Source organism: Ictalurus furcatus, chromosome 15 (assembly GCF_023375685.1).
Source record: "Ictalurus furcatus strain D&B chromosome 15, Billie_1.0, whole genome shotgun sequence".
Lineage (NCBI taxonomy): Eukaryota > Metazoa > Chordata > Actinopteri > Siluriformes > Ictaluridae > Ictalurus > Ictalurus furcatus.
The window spans coordinates 20,001,051-20,018,255 of NC_071269.1; the positions used below are offsets into that span (position 1 = coordinate 20,001,051).

The window sequence follows — 17,205 nt, forward strand, 5'->3', positions numbered from 1 at the left end:
GACACAAAGATAACATGTTAGCCTTCACTCATATGCAAATCTTCTGTCTGAATTACATGCAGATTTTTCTTTTATGGACCTTTTTCTCCAGAATCGGTGTCTGAAACCTGAGCAGGAACTTTTTGACGTGGTCCTTGCGTAGCTGATCGATGCTGCGAGCATCGATGGCACGTCCCAAAAACTCGTCTACCTCATCCTCTGGGTTCAGGGCCTCCTGAGCACTTCGGCTACAAAGTAGAGCACACGCGTTTCATTTAGACCGAGCTGTCAAATATGCTTCGGCAGTGGGGAGGGATCGAGTAATGATCCTGCTCTGCATGACAGGAATGTCACAGTGTGGCTAAAATCACTGTCCTAAAGCTGTTTAACTATTTATAGCAGTCGGCTTGGTATTCCAATAAGCCACACAAAGGAAGGCTTCATTGGAAATAAGCCTTCATGGGCATGTTCATATCATGCAGGCTCAGCGCTGAGGCTTCAGTGACAGTACGGTAATCTAAGCCACTGCCTGCAACGGGGAGCACTAAGAAAAGCAGCAGTACTCACTTGTCTTTGCTTGAGGCTTCATCAATGCCCTGGGGATGAGCAGGAAACAGGGATTAGTTACAGTTACAGTGCAAACAAAGTGAAAGTCAAAAACACACGCAGCCTAGTTGGCCAGCCTACAGCTTTACGTAACATCACACAGATAGTAGTGATGAGATTTACGAGCCAATTTTGATTCATTAGATTCATCTCCCAGAGCGGCAGCTCCGAGCAGGTTTCAGTGTTTAAAGCTCACGGTTTCATACTTTTACTCTATATTATAATCTAATAGGAAAGTAGTTCTATATATAATATATATATAGGATGTAAATGAATAGCGTATGAAGACAAGATCGATAAACAGGCCATGCACTATTGTTTTGTTTTGTTTTTTACTTTCATGCAGGCTTGAGCAAGCACACGGGACATAAAGCAGTGTTCATTCCTTCATTCATCCTGAGGCCACATCCACATTAATCCCGATAGATCTGAAAGCTGCATTTGCCTTTTTAAAAACGCTCTCCGTGTACACTTAAAATGCTTATGTCCCTATACTGCGCGTGCGGAAAAACGTCAGAAGCTTCGGCCTGCGTCATTTCCGCCAGGCGTTTACTTAAAAATGCAATCTGAAAGTTGTACAGAGTGACATTAATCTTTAACAACACTATCAATCTGGATAACAGGCACAACAACTGCAGCACAACATCGTCCACCATCTTGTTCGTTTTCAGTCGAATGGGTCACGTGATTGCGTCACATGACTAAAAAATATGTCATTGTTTTCGATAATATCTCTGTTTTTCTCAGTCCACGCTACAACACGGAAAACAGCGGTTTCAAATGTACGTTTTTTCCAAAAGCTCCGTTTTCGGCAGACGAATATGCCGTCTCTGTGTGGCCCCGAAAGGCAAAAACGTAGAGGAAAAAAAACATGCGTTTTCACATTTATCCAGATTAATGTGGACTTAACATGCAATGCATTTTCAGCATTCATTCATTCATTCATCCGTAGTTTACATCAGACTAGTTTATTGAAATTTTCGGAAATAGAGCCGACAAAAACAATAACTAAAAAGTTATTGTCTTACAAGTATACTATCATAAAGTGATGGTCCTAAAAAACTTGCACACACAATTATTAACTTAAATGTAAATTTTATATCCGGATTTCTGTAAAGCTGCTTTGTGACAATATCCATTGTTAAAAGTGCTATACAAGTAAAACTGAATTGAATTAGATACAAATACAAATATGTGGAGCACTAAACAGACACAGATGCAGATAGTGTTATTATATTGCAAAACTATTACGTATATTTGTTAGTAGTAAAGAAAAAAATCCAACATTTACAATCCAAAACCCAGTTCTGGGTGATGGAGGAAGATGGAAAAAACCTTCAAAGTTAGATGTTTGCATACTAATAGAATGCAGAAGTGCTAACATTGCTAATAAGAAATAATAGCAGTTAGAGAGAAAAAAACAAACAAACATAATTTCGTGACAAAAACCCTAGCACATTTTTTTGTTTGGTTTTTTGCATCGGTAAGAAAAGAGCCAGGGATAAAAACCTGGTGGAAACACTGCTTACTGTAATAATAACCAACTACATCATTTTTTACCAACCAAAGACAAGAGAGTTCGTTCACCTGCTTTCTACTGGCTCAAATGACAAAGGCTTGTGAATTCACAGGTTCATCTAAATCAGAGGTGTCCAATCTTATCCAGAAAGAGCCGGCATTGCTGCAGGTTTTCATTACATCCGAGTAGAAGTCACACCTGACAGTCCATTGAAAACCAAGGTCAAGTGATTAAACAAATGGAATCAGGCGTGGCTCCAGCTTCATTGGAATGAAAACCTACACCCACGCCGGCTCTTTGCGGATAACACCGGACACCCGTGATTTTTTATTTAAAAAAATCGTCGTGCAAAGAAAAGCAACCGCTACCGATAACAAATACATCCTTTACTTCCTGTGTCCTTTCCCCTTTAGTGAAAGGCTTTTCTTTACATTACATTACAGCATTTGGCAGACACCTTTATCCAGAGTGACTTACAATTAACTCATTTATACAACTGAGCAGTTGAGGGATAAGGGCCTTGCTCAAGGGCCCAACAGTGGCAGCGCTCGGCTTTGAACTCGTAACTTTCCGATCAGTCCAACGTCTTAACCGCTGAGCTACCACTTCCCTTTTTCCGCTAAAGTAATTTGGTCTGACTGCGGATAAATCGGACAAAGCAGAATTTTTTTTCATTTTTAGTGGCTCATGTGTTGCTGCTCATTGCTTCGTGTATGTGAAATGCTTCACCCAAGTCTTTTTCTTACATGTGATTTGTTTAAAATGAATGAATAACTCACAAATCACCCTTCACAAACCAGAAAGGTGGTAAAGGCGGGATGAAGACGTAGGGAAAGTGGATATCCAGTGGGGGAAATAAGTATTGGCACGCATCAACATTTTTTCCAGTAAATATATTCCCAATGAGGCTATTCACATGAAATTTTCACCAGACATCAGAATTAACTCAAGAAATCTGGAAATATAAAGAATTCACAACATTAAAGTCCATAAATAAAGTTCTGTGTAATAAAGTGGAAGGACACAACGTGAATTCTTTATATTTCCGGAATTCTTGAGTTAATACCGTTGTCTGGTGAAAATTTCACATGAATCACCTCATTGGAAATATATTTACTGAAAGAAATGTTGATGCGTCCAATACTTATTTCCCCCGCTGTATATTAGAATTTAAAAGGACCAAAATGTCAAAGTAAAATAATGTTTACTAATATTTACATGAATAGTGTTTGAAACCTTTAAAAAAAAAAAAAAAAAAACAGAAAAGGAATGCTGGAACTGCTGTAAAGCTGATGCATTTATACGTTCTTCTATTATTCTAAAACCAGAAGGACCATGGTGAGTGTGCGGATTTGTGTTCTGTGCAGAACTCACCATCTGCCTGAAAACTTTGGAGTCTTTGGTCCTGGAGAAGGATCTGTCAGGCACCCAGCGGGGCATTAACCCATCAGAAGAGTTGGCTCTGGCACGCTGCAGCTTAGCCATCATAGCTTTTTCTTCTTTCTGCATGATGCACACACAAAGAGCAAATAAGCCTGATTGCTGTACAGCATGTACAGCGCATACGTAGATGTACAGCGGAGTCCGAACGTCTGAGAGCGTTAGTAAAAAATGCTTCTATTTTGCATTCTTTTCTAATTTAATACAACAATTTTCATTACTAATGATATTACTGACAACAGCTTGAGTGAAAAGCAGAGTCTTTGAAATGTTTTGATGAATTACAGTTAGAGTTCTGGTACATCCCTTTTTGCTTTGATGACAGTATGCACTGGAGCTGGCATAGACTCCACAAGTTTATGCAAAACCTTATGATCCATTTGAGATCAAATCCATCAGAGTGTCGTCTGAACCCATGCTTCAATACGATGCTTTTGTACGAAGCAGCTAACGTTAAATATCACAAATTTCCTTGCATTTAAATAGGGATCTAGGAATAGTGCAGAATCTTAAATATTAAATATATCGAACGTTTCTTTGAAAGGTTTCAAAATACTAAAACCTTCTGTTTTATTTCCAATTTTAAATGACAACCCAGATTTTCAATGTGGTCTCAGACTTTTGGACCCCTGCTGTCTGGGTATATCTGCTGTGTTTGTGTACAACTGACCCTTTTCTGGCTGCAGCCGAGCACCAGGAAGGTCTCGATATTGTTGTCTTTGAGGTAGGCGTTCCTCTCTCCGCCAAAGCCCGGCTCCACCTCGTAGTCTCCATTCAAATACTGCAGTGTAGCTTTAGTGATGTGGATACGTCTGTGGAAGATTTATTACAGATATCGTTGCACGTGACATAAAGAATGGACGTAAATATCTGTCATTGCTGGTTTGTTAGAAACCCATCGCACAGCTCCACATGGTGTGCGTGTGTGTGATGTGGGTGGGTGGTGCTCACTCTCACCCTGCTTTGCCTCCAGCCTCCATCTGGTTGGCCAGTGTGACGTCATTGGACCAGACATCAAACTGCCACTTGCGTAGTCCCAGAACCCCGCAGTGCACGCGCCCGCTGTGGATCCCCACCCGCATGTTCACGTTGACCCCGGTGATTTCTCTCACCAAACTGCTCACACACACACACACACACACACACACAGAGTTCACACATAGTGCATACACACATACATTGCTGATAAGGCTCATAAATAGAGTTACAATATTTACACTTCCAGTAAAAGAAAGGTCAATCATTATGTTCCGTCTAGCACCCTAAAGTGTTCTTTGGTTTGCCCCTTTGGGGAAATATGTAAACATGGTATGTAGGACTGTAGGACAGCTGTTTCTCCCTTTCAGAGCACGTTCCAAGTCAAACCCCTCAAAAGGCCAAAATTGTAAATCATCTATAGAACCCTTAAGGAACCCTTTCTTCTAATAGTGTAATGTAAATGGTGAATGGTCTGCACTTATATAGTGCTTTACACTGTGTCTCAGTCACCCATACACTCACACACCAATGGTAGCAGAGCTGCCATGCAAGGCGCTAACTTGCCAGTGGGAGCAACTTGGGGTTCAGTATCTTACCCAAGGACACTTTGGTATGTGGAGTCATGTGGGCCGAGAATCAAACCGCCAACCCTACGATTAGTGGACAACCCGCTCTACCCCCTGAGCCACAGCCGCCTGTTAATGTAAACACTGTACACACTTAAAAAATGGGAAAAGCCCAAATTGGCAAAATATTAAGCTTTTAATGGTCTTAACAATAACTCATTGGTCAGAAAATGAGCAAGAATTAAACAAATGCACTCCTGAGACCTCCTGTGCCACCATTCGCTCGTTTACATTTGCTGCAGTGAACTGTGCGGGGGGAGAAACTAGAAACCGGGAAATTCAACTTATATAGTTTTCTTGAACGCAAAGGTAAAATCATAATCATGACCATTAAAATGTTTAATGTAAAATTCAAACCGACACATGTCTTGGTGTAGACAATTAAAATAAAGTAAAAAATATTAATAAATAAAATAATAATAATACAATTCTGTCCGCAAGTTCACCCACGAGGCTTAAACATTTAAAGACCTCAAAGGGGAACGCGATCCTGTAGTTACTTTATATATTTGTTTAATTTGTGCTATTTCCTGACCAGTGATTTGCTGTTAAGACAATTAAAAGCCTAATATTTTACCATTTTGAGCTTGGCAATTTTTTTTTTTTAACCCAGGAGTGTACATATTAAATAAACTGTCTTTTACTTCAGAAACCAGTGTATATCTTCGTGACATGGTACCAGTGCTGAAACTGATGTATGTACGGAGAACCTTTTAAAGAACCACCATGCATTTTAAGATGCAAACATTTTTGCGTCAGTCTCAAACAGTCTTACTACGGCACCTTATAGTAACTACTGTCATCAAACACTGTTATCAATACCTCCATAACTTTAGTCTGGGCGGATCCTTTGTAGAACCCCTTTCCAAACTGAAAAGAACCCTTGAACCCTTCAATAATGTACCACGGTTTTGTCAGTTATGATTCTTAATTGTAATTATGGTTGTTATAGTTAGAATTATAGTTATAGTTATAATCTTGACCACGAGATTACCATGGCTCTACTGCACTACTTATTATGGTTCATTATGAATGTCCAGTGCTTTTTTCCTTTAAGTTTTCCACCACAGCAAAGTCTTCAGGAGAGAGGTAACATGACAAGCTGCATATTTTTGTCTTATTAACGTCAGGAGAAAAAAAGAGGATGGTGAGGGGATGACTATTTATAGATGCTATAACAAAAGTGAAAGTGAACTTGTTTCACAATAGTGTAAATATACGCAGCAACAAAAGAAACGTCCTCTCGCATTCGACTGCTTTTAGTTCCAGCAAATTTCTTAACATGTGTAAATATTTGTATAAACATAAAAACATCCAACAACTGAGACATAAACTGAACAAGTTTCACAGACATTTGAGGAACAGAAATGGAATAATGAGTCCCTGAACAAAGGGGGGTCAATATTATAAGTAACAGTCAGTATCTGGTGGCCTCCAGCTGCTTTAAGTACTACAGTGCATCTCATCCTCATGGACTGCACCAGATTGGTCAGTTCTTGCTGTGAGATGTTACTCCACTCTTCCACCAAGGTATCTGCAAGTTCTCGATCACGTCTTGGGGGTACATATGGTTACATGTAATTTTCTACTGCAAGGACGATCAGCTGTCCTTCCTGTAGCACTGTCTTAGATGTCTTACATTACAGACATTGCAGTTTATTGCTCTGGACACATCTGTAGTCCTAATGCCTCCCTGCAGCAGGACTATGGCATGTTCACGCAGGTGAGCAGGAACCCAAGACATCTTTCTTCTGGTGTTTTTCAGAGTCAGTAGAGAGGTCTCTTTAGTGTCCTAAGTTATTGTAACTGTGACCTTAATCTCCTGCCACCTGTAAACTGTTAGTGTCTTAAGGACCGTTCCACAGGTGCATGTGCAGTAATAGTTTATGCTGCACTGAACAAGCATGAAAAACATCGTTTAAACCCTTTCCAATAAAGATCTGTAAAACTTATTTGGATTTTACAAAATTATCTTTAAAATTCAGTCTCCTGAAAAAGGGACGTTTCTTTTTTTGTCTGAGTATATAAAGGGATACAAAGTACAACATGTTAGTTAATAAATGAAAAAATGTAATCATTGGAAAATTGCTGTGGTATTACAGGAATCGAATAATAATAATAATAATAATAATAATAATAATAATCAAAGTTCAGAGTTGCCTCTCATCACCTCGACATTGATTATTTTCCTATAACAGCATACCCTGTCATGCGTTACAAGTTCTGGCTTTGAGAACACATTTTACCGCTCAAAGTCGAAACCTTCATCATCTTGACGCGGCACAACAGAAAACAGTGACGTACAAAAGGAAAGATATGCTTTTATTATCTTGAGTGTTTAGCCGATCACGGACATGCCCTTGACGTTACCTTTCTTGCTTTAAGAAGAACAGCGTTTTTGCTGCTGGATGGATCCTGTAAACGGACTTGCGGGCTGAGAGTCAGCTCTTTTACAGTATGAACAGTATGAGCTCGGCACAGCCTCAGGAACCAGGGCTGTTATTTCTGTCCTTTTTTTTTTTTTTTTTTTTTTTTGCTCTTACAGTGGCTGTGTTCAGTGTGAGCAGTCGGTTTCATTAAAATATCTCACTTGGTAAATAAAAGCGATTCTGATTCGAGAAACATGCAGACTCACGAGATGGCCTCTATCATGTCCACTCCCATCTCTACGCAGCAGTGAGCGTGATCTGCTCTCGGCTCAGGCAAGCCAGACACACAGTAGTAACAATCGCCCAGGATCTTTATCCTGAGACAGTGGTTCTCCTGCCAAAACAAACATACACACACACACACACATTTTTATTACTATCCTTGTGAGGACCTTCCACTGACCTACTTATTAACGTAGCTACTTAATGCTAGGCCTACACTTAAACCTAACCTTAACCTTGACCTCAGTAACCAAATGGAAATGTAAAAAAGCAAGGTCAAAACCGTCAGATATTCCTATCCCTGAGGGTACATTTGGTTCCCACAAAGACATACTGTATAAACAACTCCCCTCTCACGCACACACACCTCATGCAAAATCAACATAACAATTCATGAAAACAAGACCATAAATTAATAAAAGTCCTATTTGCAATAATCGTGTTACAAACACTAAATCTGGGTCACTATCCAACTCCCTGTAACAAATTGTTGCTTGTAAAGCCTTTGTTGCTTCTCAAATATGTCCAACATGTACAAACCTGTTTGTTTATCTTTTTTTTTTTTTAAGTTTTAAAGCTTTATGAACACGATAAGGTAATACACTAGGATCAAACTAGCTCAATTTTCACATCAGGAAGTTTAACTTGGGCCAGACAAACAAATCCATGAAAAATCTTTGTTTTATTTAAAAACCACCTTTTGGTTTAAAACAACACCGTACTCGGTATCTAGAGCTTCATGATGATGGTGATTTCCTTTACCGAGCTTGCTCTGTTGTGATAAAATCTCTAATCACTATATCAAATGCTGTCTTTGGGTGAAATATTTCTTTTACGGTGCCCTTATTTCATCTAAAGAAAAAAAAAAAAAAGAATAAAATTCTCCCTAAGCAATTATTTTGTTATTGATTCAGTCTCCGATTGAAAACACAGAACACCCATATCGTAGTTTAATTGCCGCGTCTAAAATAACTAGCAAAAACAAATCCGAGGAAAACATGCACTGAGGAGAAATCAGGAATGTGCAATAATCCTAGATTTAATCAAGTAATCCCTCAAGTTGGCCAATGTTAAGAGTTGAGCCAAGGCTTTAATAAGGGATCGATGGTGTTTGCTTACCCAGGCTAATTTGTCAAAACGAGCAAACAGTTCATTAAGTGTCATCACCAGCTCCTGCGCTGTGCACTGTGATGCCAAACTTGTGAAGCCTTCGATGTCTGCAAAGAGGATGCTGCAAAAACAACAACAACAACAAAAAAAAACAAGGACAAACAGAAAGGAGGTCAACGTCTACACAGGTCTAAAATCAGGACAGTGGTGGACGGTGTGATGGACTACGTTGGAGAATCATTATTTTGCTTAGATTAAAGATGGGTCACGATCAATGAGGCAAGTCAGAGAAACAGAAGCAGCCTGGCCTACTTAAGGAGCTCATAACCACAGAGAATTGCGCTCATCAACAACCATTTACAGGCGACAGAATGAAAAGAGCCACCGAGGGGCAGCAGATGGCGCTGTTCACTTCACCAAGCCTGCCGCGGGGAACATTTTTAAACCATTTGCCACAGCCGTTTTTCCCCACCCTTGAAAGAAAATTGGCCAATTTCATGCATTGAACTCTTCCTGAGCAAATGTGACACAGATGCTTCGAGCTGGGGTGAATTACAATATGTGGGATCGCTCTTGCTGGACCTTAAAGCAGTGCGTGCTTTGAGGTTTGTAACAAACTCACGGCACGCTGTTTGTTTTACTCTACTCACTTTACTCTGCCAGTTAATTAGCCGTTTTACTACAGTGCGGCTCGATCTCAGCATGGCAAGAGAAGCTGGAGAAAGAGGTTTTGATGTTTTGTTGCGCTGTTAAACGAGAATATCGTTTCGATGCTTCTCTGGCAAGGGAGCTTATTTATTCTTTTGGCCTTTGCTTCTTTCATGTATCTCTGCAGTGCTATTAGCGTCAGGGTCTCACTTAAGGACGTTCTTGTACTTCTTCAGTAGCCAGGCTCTGTCCTTGATCCTGTACCCTTCTGGAGTTCTTGACTTCCATCTGAGTTATCACTATCTTTAGTTTCCAGGATGGGCATGGAGGATGGGTTATAGCTTGGATTTTGTAGCCTGTTATCACAAGCATCACTGTGGCTAAAGTGTACACCGGTTTGTTAATTTCAGGCCTATTCAGTTACGCTGCATTCCCGTCTCAGCCTCAGAAGCCCCGCCTCCAACCCGCAGAGCTAATGCTATTTTTTGTACACTTTTTTAGCCACGAGCTTCAGAATCACGACGGCTGCATTCTGAATGACTATCTGCATACTTGCGCATAAGTTTGTTTTGTTCGAAAAAGTGGCGAGTAAAGGTCATATTCTGGGAAATGTCTCCGACTGGTCATTTGCGCTGTCAATCAATCGGCCTTCTCCTTTTAAAGGTGGCAGTTCTTGGCTGCGTTTAGTAATGAAGGGGATCAGGTTCTATATCAGCTGTGCTGTTGTGTTCTTTTGATAATGTTCAAGCACTCGCATGACTAGTTCTCTCTCTGTGATAGGTGAAAGAATGTGTTTTCCTTATCCATAAATGCCTCATGTTTTATGTAGCCTCTCTTTGGTTTTGCTGTCGTATTAGCATTCCGTCGGCTAATGTTATTTCGGGTTAAATCCAAGGTCCCACTGGAGATAGGAGAACTTTGAACTGTGACCCCCCCTTTAAGCTTAACAGCTCCAACAGAGTTCAGGAATGACAACATCAGTCAGTGCACAGGAATGCAATCTTGGCCACAGCGAAAATAAAATAAAATTCCATGCTAGTGTCAAACTTGAAAAAGAATTTGCCTTCTGGACCTCAGGATCCCATTTTCATTAGTGATTTGCTAGGAGTACATGTTAACTCTTACTATTTTAAAGCTTTATCTGAGGGAAGAGCTATTCTAAGCAATCAGACATCGATGTTTTGACTCCTCATCTGGCAAAACTCCAACATTCCCATAACCATAATGTAGTCTAATGCTTTAAGAAAGACAAAAAAAAAAAAAAATCCTTACTCCAGAATCTACTCTCACCATATTAAACTAGAAAGCAAAATGTGATTAGCCACAGCCGTCTCCGTCACCTATTTTCCTGTTAGCTGTAACAGAGCTCTCTATCACCATGTATGCTACTTACAGTATGTTCTTTATATCTGACCTTGTCAAATGAACTTGTCAATAGCAATTAAAAAAACACAACAACAAAAGAGAATGCATGACAAATGTTAAACATGTTTACCTGACGTTGTCATGTTTCTGGATGTAGATCTTGTGGAACATCATATCTTCCTTCTTGGCATTTATATTTTCCTTCATCTCCATGGCAACATGTCGGGGCAGCACTGAAAGCAGAAGGCGCTCCTGGGAATGTGTGTGTGAGAGGGAACCACAGTGAGTTTGTGCATATGGGACCATTTGGGTGAGTGGTAATTGTTTTGATAGGCTGTGAGTTCGTTCTAAGGATTTCGTTTATCTGTGACAAAAGAAAAGTGATGACATCTGGAGGACGGTGTCAGTGCCGAAAAAGCGCTAGAGGGCACTGCATGTAACATCAGCTTTAGGCTTCTTTCTACGCAGAAAAATGAGACAAACCCAACTAAAACACATCGTTAAAATATTTCATTTAATATATGAAAAATTCTATGTTGTTAATAGTGTAATCACCGTCTCGCTATTCTCTGTAACTATGTTGAAAACGGTGCACTTTTGGTGGAAATAGTGTCATGGAAGTTAAATCAAAGGTCAAAAGATCTACACACACTTTTCTTACTGTCAAATATAATACGATGTAATACCATAAAAGTAAGACACAATTAAAACTAAACTAATAAAAATAGAGTAATATGATAAGAGAAATGGCAAGCATTCAAATAAACCTATTAGAAGTCTAATGGCGTTTTCACACCTGGCTCGTGTGGCTCCCTTGGTTCGGTTCGTTTAGACCAGCGGGGGGTCGCAAGGCGTTGGCAGGGGGGTCACAAGAAAACTTTTATTTTAAACGACTGTACACAGAGAAGCCACTGTCGGATTTTTGGATATCCGTGCACGTCGAATACCGAGAACCGAGTGACACGGCATAGAAAAAAACTTTCCTGTTCAATGTCATTCTAAAAAGTTGGTCGTGCTCGCAAAAAGGTTAAGAACCGCTGGTTTAGACATATATGAACACGGCAATCCCGCTCAGATCCGCCGCAAAACAATCGGTCCGAGACAACCTGAATGAGGACGAACTCTGGAGCGGTTCGCTTGTGGTGAGAAAGCAATCTGACCAAACGGACCAACGAAGCAACCTGTATAGCAAGGCATGATGGGAACTGCATTACGTTTAACTTTAACTGAAATTTGGATTGACGAACATATTTCTCAACAAGTTTCATAAACGCATAAAATCACTTAGGTTTACAAGGTGTTTAGCGAGCGTCTCAAGGAGACGGGCTTTAATCGCTAAGTGGAACATTAGATACATTCTAATAACTACAACTAAAAAGAAAGCCACAATAAGCTCGCGGAGCTGCTGTCTATCCACTGGATGGATGACCGCTATGGGCAGAACTCGAGAACATAAACAGATGCGCACTGGCCAATGAGAGGACAGTTTACTCACATGTGACTTGCATAAACACATTTTGGTACGCTTACAAATGGGAACGTGAAACGAGCCAAGGAGAAAACGCAACATTGTAACAATTTAAGTCCCCGTTACAGAACAAAGACAGTTCTACAGGTCTGAAAACGCCCTAATATTGCTAACATACTGCTGTTTGGACAGGTCTAATAGCTGTCACATTAATCACTGCAAATCAAATAGCACTTGATCCAGCACATTATATATATATATATATATATATATATATATATATATATATATATATATATACACACACACACACACACACATACATACATATATATATATATATGCACACACACACAAATATATACATATATATACACGCACAGATATATACATGTATATATATATATATATATATATATTTCCCCAACAGTTAAATGTGCACAAGATACGACTACTAGCTTCCTTTGTTGAATTAATAGCTTCTGTTACTTTAATATGCTCTCTTGTATTTAAAAAAGTAAATAAATACATTAGCGCAAATCAGTATTTTGAATTGTTTTGGGTTTTTTTCTTGAAAATTGCTAGTTTATAGTCTAATAGTTTATCTGCACTGTAGGCAGTTTTGAGTATTTTTTATTTTCAATGTGGTTCTCATGAAGGTGGTCTGTGTATTTGCACCTACTATCCAAAAGCACCCTCTATAAAATATTCCTGGCGCCGCCACCGCAGGAGACACTGATTACTGAAATTAGCAATTAGCCTTTCGGTAGTATGCCTGCGTGGGAACACAGGGAAACCATTTTGGGGGGAAAAAATGACACGTTATGAAACAATGTGGAAAAACCACGGAGCACGCACAATAAGCATGCTTCCAACTCATCATGTGTTAAATTGACTCATTCATTCGGCAGACATGTTTTCTTGTTTTTTTCCAACCCTACCTTAGTTCTTTGAAAGGAAAATCTACAGTTCTAGGTGTTGGTTTAACCCTTAATGTCATTTATTTACATACCGTACGTTGTTTCTTCTTTCAATTTGTCACCAGATAATACATATGCATACATTATATACATTATATGCATTATACACTGTAGCTCAACATGTGCCATTATCAATACGGGAAACACAAACAAACACGTTCTCAACTTTTAAGCCGTTCGCTTATCGCAGACTTTCACAATGTGTACATTGTGGAAACTCATATCACAACAATGATAAAAATAAAATAATGGTGCAGCCAGTGTGTGTGTGTGTGTGTGTGTGTGTGTGTGTGTGTGTGTGTGTGTGTGTGTGTGTGTGTGTGTGTGTGTACCTGCTGCTGGTTCTCTCTCTGCAGGTGGATTCGGGCCTGGATGTAGCCTCTGGTCTCTTTAAAGGCTTGTCGCTGGGACACCTCAGCTGGGTAGTGTGTGCAGATCCCAATGATGTTGGTGCAAAGGAAAATCAGTCCATTTGCACATAACTGAGAGAGAGAGAGAGAGAGAGAGAGAGAGAGAGAGAGAGAGAGAGTGAGTGAGAACAGTAAACAATTACACAACACAAGTCTTGTGCTTTTGGGTCAGTAGTGGTGTACGTCTTGGAGTTCTGGCATTGAAACCTTCTGCGTTTAGTACGCTCCTTACTGTGTTCACTGAGACCTCAGTGTCTAGCTGCAGGTCTTCCACAGTCACTCGAGGGTTTTTCACAACCTGCCTTCTCAGAAATCTGCTTGCAGCTGTTGATGGCCTCCTTTTTCTGCCCCGTCCAGGTACTTCATATATTTTCTACCCCTAACCCCTAGTTTAGGTATTTCATGTGTTCCAGCTCAAGCACACCTGGTGCAACTAATGAAGCCCTTGACTAGTTGTATTAGGTGTGCTTGAGAGAACACCTGTTTTGCATATTTGTGTTGTTGTGAGGGATTCTATTCAGGGGTTGATTAATTTTGAAACTGGAGAAATCATTTTAAGTTCTGAATATTAAAGAATATTACTGAACTGTAGGTCATTGCTCATGAGGAAAGGGATAAGATTCCTCAGGAACGCTGCCAGAAGCTGGTGTCTGGCTATGCATCCCGTTACAGCAGGTCATAACATTAAAAGCATGCTGTACTAAGTACTGAAGATGCTTGCCATGAAGGGGTTGAATAATTTTGAGACTGGAGAAGACATTACAAGTTTTCAGTTGAATTTGGGGAAACCACTCGAAGCATTCGTTATGCTGAACTATTTCAATTGCTTTTGTTTGATTTGTTCATTTCAAACAGCTGAAAGTCTGTACATTTTGACAATAAACCTGATTTGCAATGAGGGTTTAATAATTTTGATTGCAACTGTATATATATGTGTGTGTGTGTGTGTGCACCTACACACACATGCAAAACACAATACAGACAGTAACTGAGCTCAGGATCAAACCAGGAACCCTTGAACCGTGAGGCAAGGAACGCTACCTCCTGCATTACTGTGTCACATCAGTTATATATTTAAATCGCTGAGTATGTGAATTATTCTCAGTTATTCTCACTCTAACCATGTTTTGTTAATACAACTTTAATAACTTGTAACTCTGACTAAAACAATTTTGCAGGTTCAATCCATTAGGTTCAATCCATTAGTACAGAACAGTAAATGAATTATTTACACAGAATAAAAAGGAATAGACTTATTCTCAATCTACAAATGCAGTGAAATTTTCTTTGCAGCTCCAAGTAGTACACATAAAGTCCTAAGGTATACAAATGCATAGCTTTTGCTTTAGTATATTGTTTATTGCCTAGTAATGTATTTATTTTACGTATTAGGTTTTGTATATTAAAGTTGTTTGCAATGTCTTCTCTTTTGCATTTTATTACGTCTAAATACTGTATGTAAACGTACTTAGAGCTGATGGTGTGTGAACGCATCATTACGCCAGGCTTATGCTTATATTATAAAAGCGACATAACGTCAACAGAAAAGACATATGAATTGTTAATGAAAATTTCATATTCGTGACCTTCTGGGATTTTTAAAACATCGTGAGTGGACACTCCTATACTGTCTGGTTATCCAGTAAAAAGCTATTGCACAAGCACACTGAGTCTCCACAACTGAGAGGAGTGAATCGACAAAGCCAGTCAAACAAACAAAAAAACAACAAAACTTGTTACACTGGTTCCGTGACCCGGATCAACATCTTCTGATACTTATCAGCAACAGGAGTCTCTGTAAACAGGGGAAGGCACAGAGTGTAAGGAACGTGAGTGCTACTAGATGATCTGTGAGTGCTGACTAACGCAGGGAACAAGCTCAGTCCCTCATGCTCGCTAGAAAAGACTGCTGCTGCACAATAACCCAGAGGCGGATTTGCCTTCAGGTCACCCAGCTGAGAATTCGTTTTGAAATGCACAAGGCTACACGAAGCATGGGTAAACACCCATCACACACATTTACACTGAATATGAACAACGTTTTATTTATATTCCGAGGGGGGGTTTTTTTAGGGGAAGGAAAAAAGGGTAAAAGGGCTAAGAAGGACACTGTGTTTTCAATTACGTGCTGAAGGAGGAGAACAGTCCTCGTGAGTTGTGGAATCTTGTTCTACACAAGGTCAGCAAGGTCAGACTGCTCATAAAGACCGCCACTAGACCAGTACTACAGGACCTGAGTATGTAAGAATGCTAAAGCTATGAGACCATGCAGGGATTCTCTAACTTCTTACAGCCAGGGACTTCTTTAAAGGGGACCTATTATGCAAAATTCCCTTTTACATTGTGATTGAAAATGAATGTGTGTCGGCAGTGTGTGTACACAACCACCCTATAATGGTGAAAATCCACCCACTCCTTTATTATTTTCCCCGTAAATCATAAACAGTGTCTCAAAATGAGTCGGTTGCGTTTTCTATCCATTGTGACGTCACGTTGGAACAGGCCCCACCCACGACTGGTGACGGAATCCACCCGATTAGCATAGATCCTCCCCCGAGTGTGGTGCACACAGTCCGCAATGTTCTCCGTGCTGGAGCAGCTACAGTGATAAGAAGAATGTCTCAGCTTCATAAGCATTGTAAGTGTTCTGTTGTTGGCTGTAATAATGAACATAAGAGTCTTCACGTCCTCCCGGCATCAGAGCCAGAGAAGTTTTATTGTTGAAACAAATGTGCCCCCAAAAAATTGCTAAATTCGTGTATGTTTGTTTGAATCATTTTACATCGGACTGCTTTTTACATCGGACTGTGATCCAGCTTCATATCCAGAAGACGTAAGTATCGCACTTTATATTTTGTGAATGATTGCTTGTTAGCAATATCCATGGCTAATGCAGCTAAAGTTACCACTGTCTCTGAGTGTATTCACGGAGACCAGAATTATGTCGTCATTTTTATTTTTAACCCGAAAACACTTACTGAACGTTTAATTCATACATATAAGCCTGAACACTGGTATTTACGGTGTCAGTCATATCGGTTCTCCTGATTTGTTGTTCCCGTAGTATCCGAAGCACGAGCTGTAAAGTCACAGCACTCTTCTGGAAAGGGGGCAGGGAACTCATTTGCATTTAAAAGACACACACACAAAAACAACGTGTTTTTGCTTCCATTTACAGCATGGTATAATAAGTGATTTTGAGCTGAAACGTCACAGACACATTCCGGGGACAGCTGAGACACCTATTACATCTTGTAAAAAGGGCCGTCTCCTTTAAGTGTCAGAAAATGAATAACTCCACTAAACATCCTTTAGTACAGATTTATTTTATGCTTATAATCCAATTATTTAAATATTAGTCACACTATTTAAATGTTAAATGTGTACAATAATACGTCTATTTACTGGAGCAGTAGATGAGCCAA

The 17,205-nt window shown here is 39.8% G+C and overlaps 1 protein-coding gene across 2 annotated transcripts in view; it reads right to left on the bottom strand.

Moving 5' to 3' along the window:
• adcy6b (adenylate cyclase 6b) overlaps window positions 1-17,205 on the bottom strand; it is an 83,681-nt gene that overhangs the window by 14,168 nt on the left and 52,308 nt on the right. For both annotated transcript variants that reach the window (XM_053642571.1, XM_053642570.1), the window contains exons 4-12: window positions 13,703-13,852; window positions 11,053-11,174; window positions 8,919-9,030; window positions 7,784-7,911; window positions 4,502-4,660; window positions 4,215-4,356; window positions 3,479-3,607; window positions 547-575; window positions 80-227 (exon numbers count right to left, since the gene is read on the bottom strand). In XM_053642571.1, coding sequence (XP_053498546.1) covers window positions 80-227; window positions 547-575; window positions 3,479-3,607; window positions 4,215-4,356; window positions 4,502-4,660; window positions 7,784-7,911; window positions 8,919-9,030; window positions 11,053-11,174; window positions 13,703-13,852 — 1,119 coding nt within the window. The remainder of the gene's footprint in view (window positions 1-79; window positions 228-546; window positions 576-3,478; window positions 3,608-4,214; window positions 4,357-4,501; window positions 4,661-7,783; window positions 7,912-8,918; window positions 9,031-11,052; window positions 11,175-13,702; window positions 13,853-17,205) is intronic.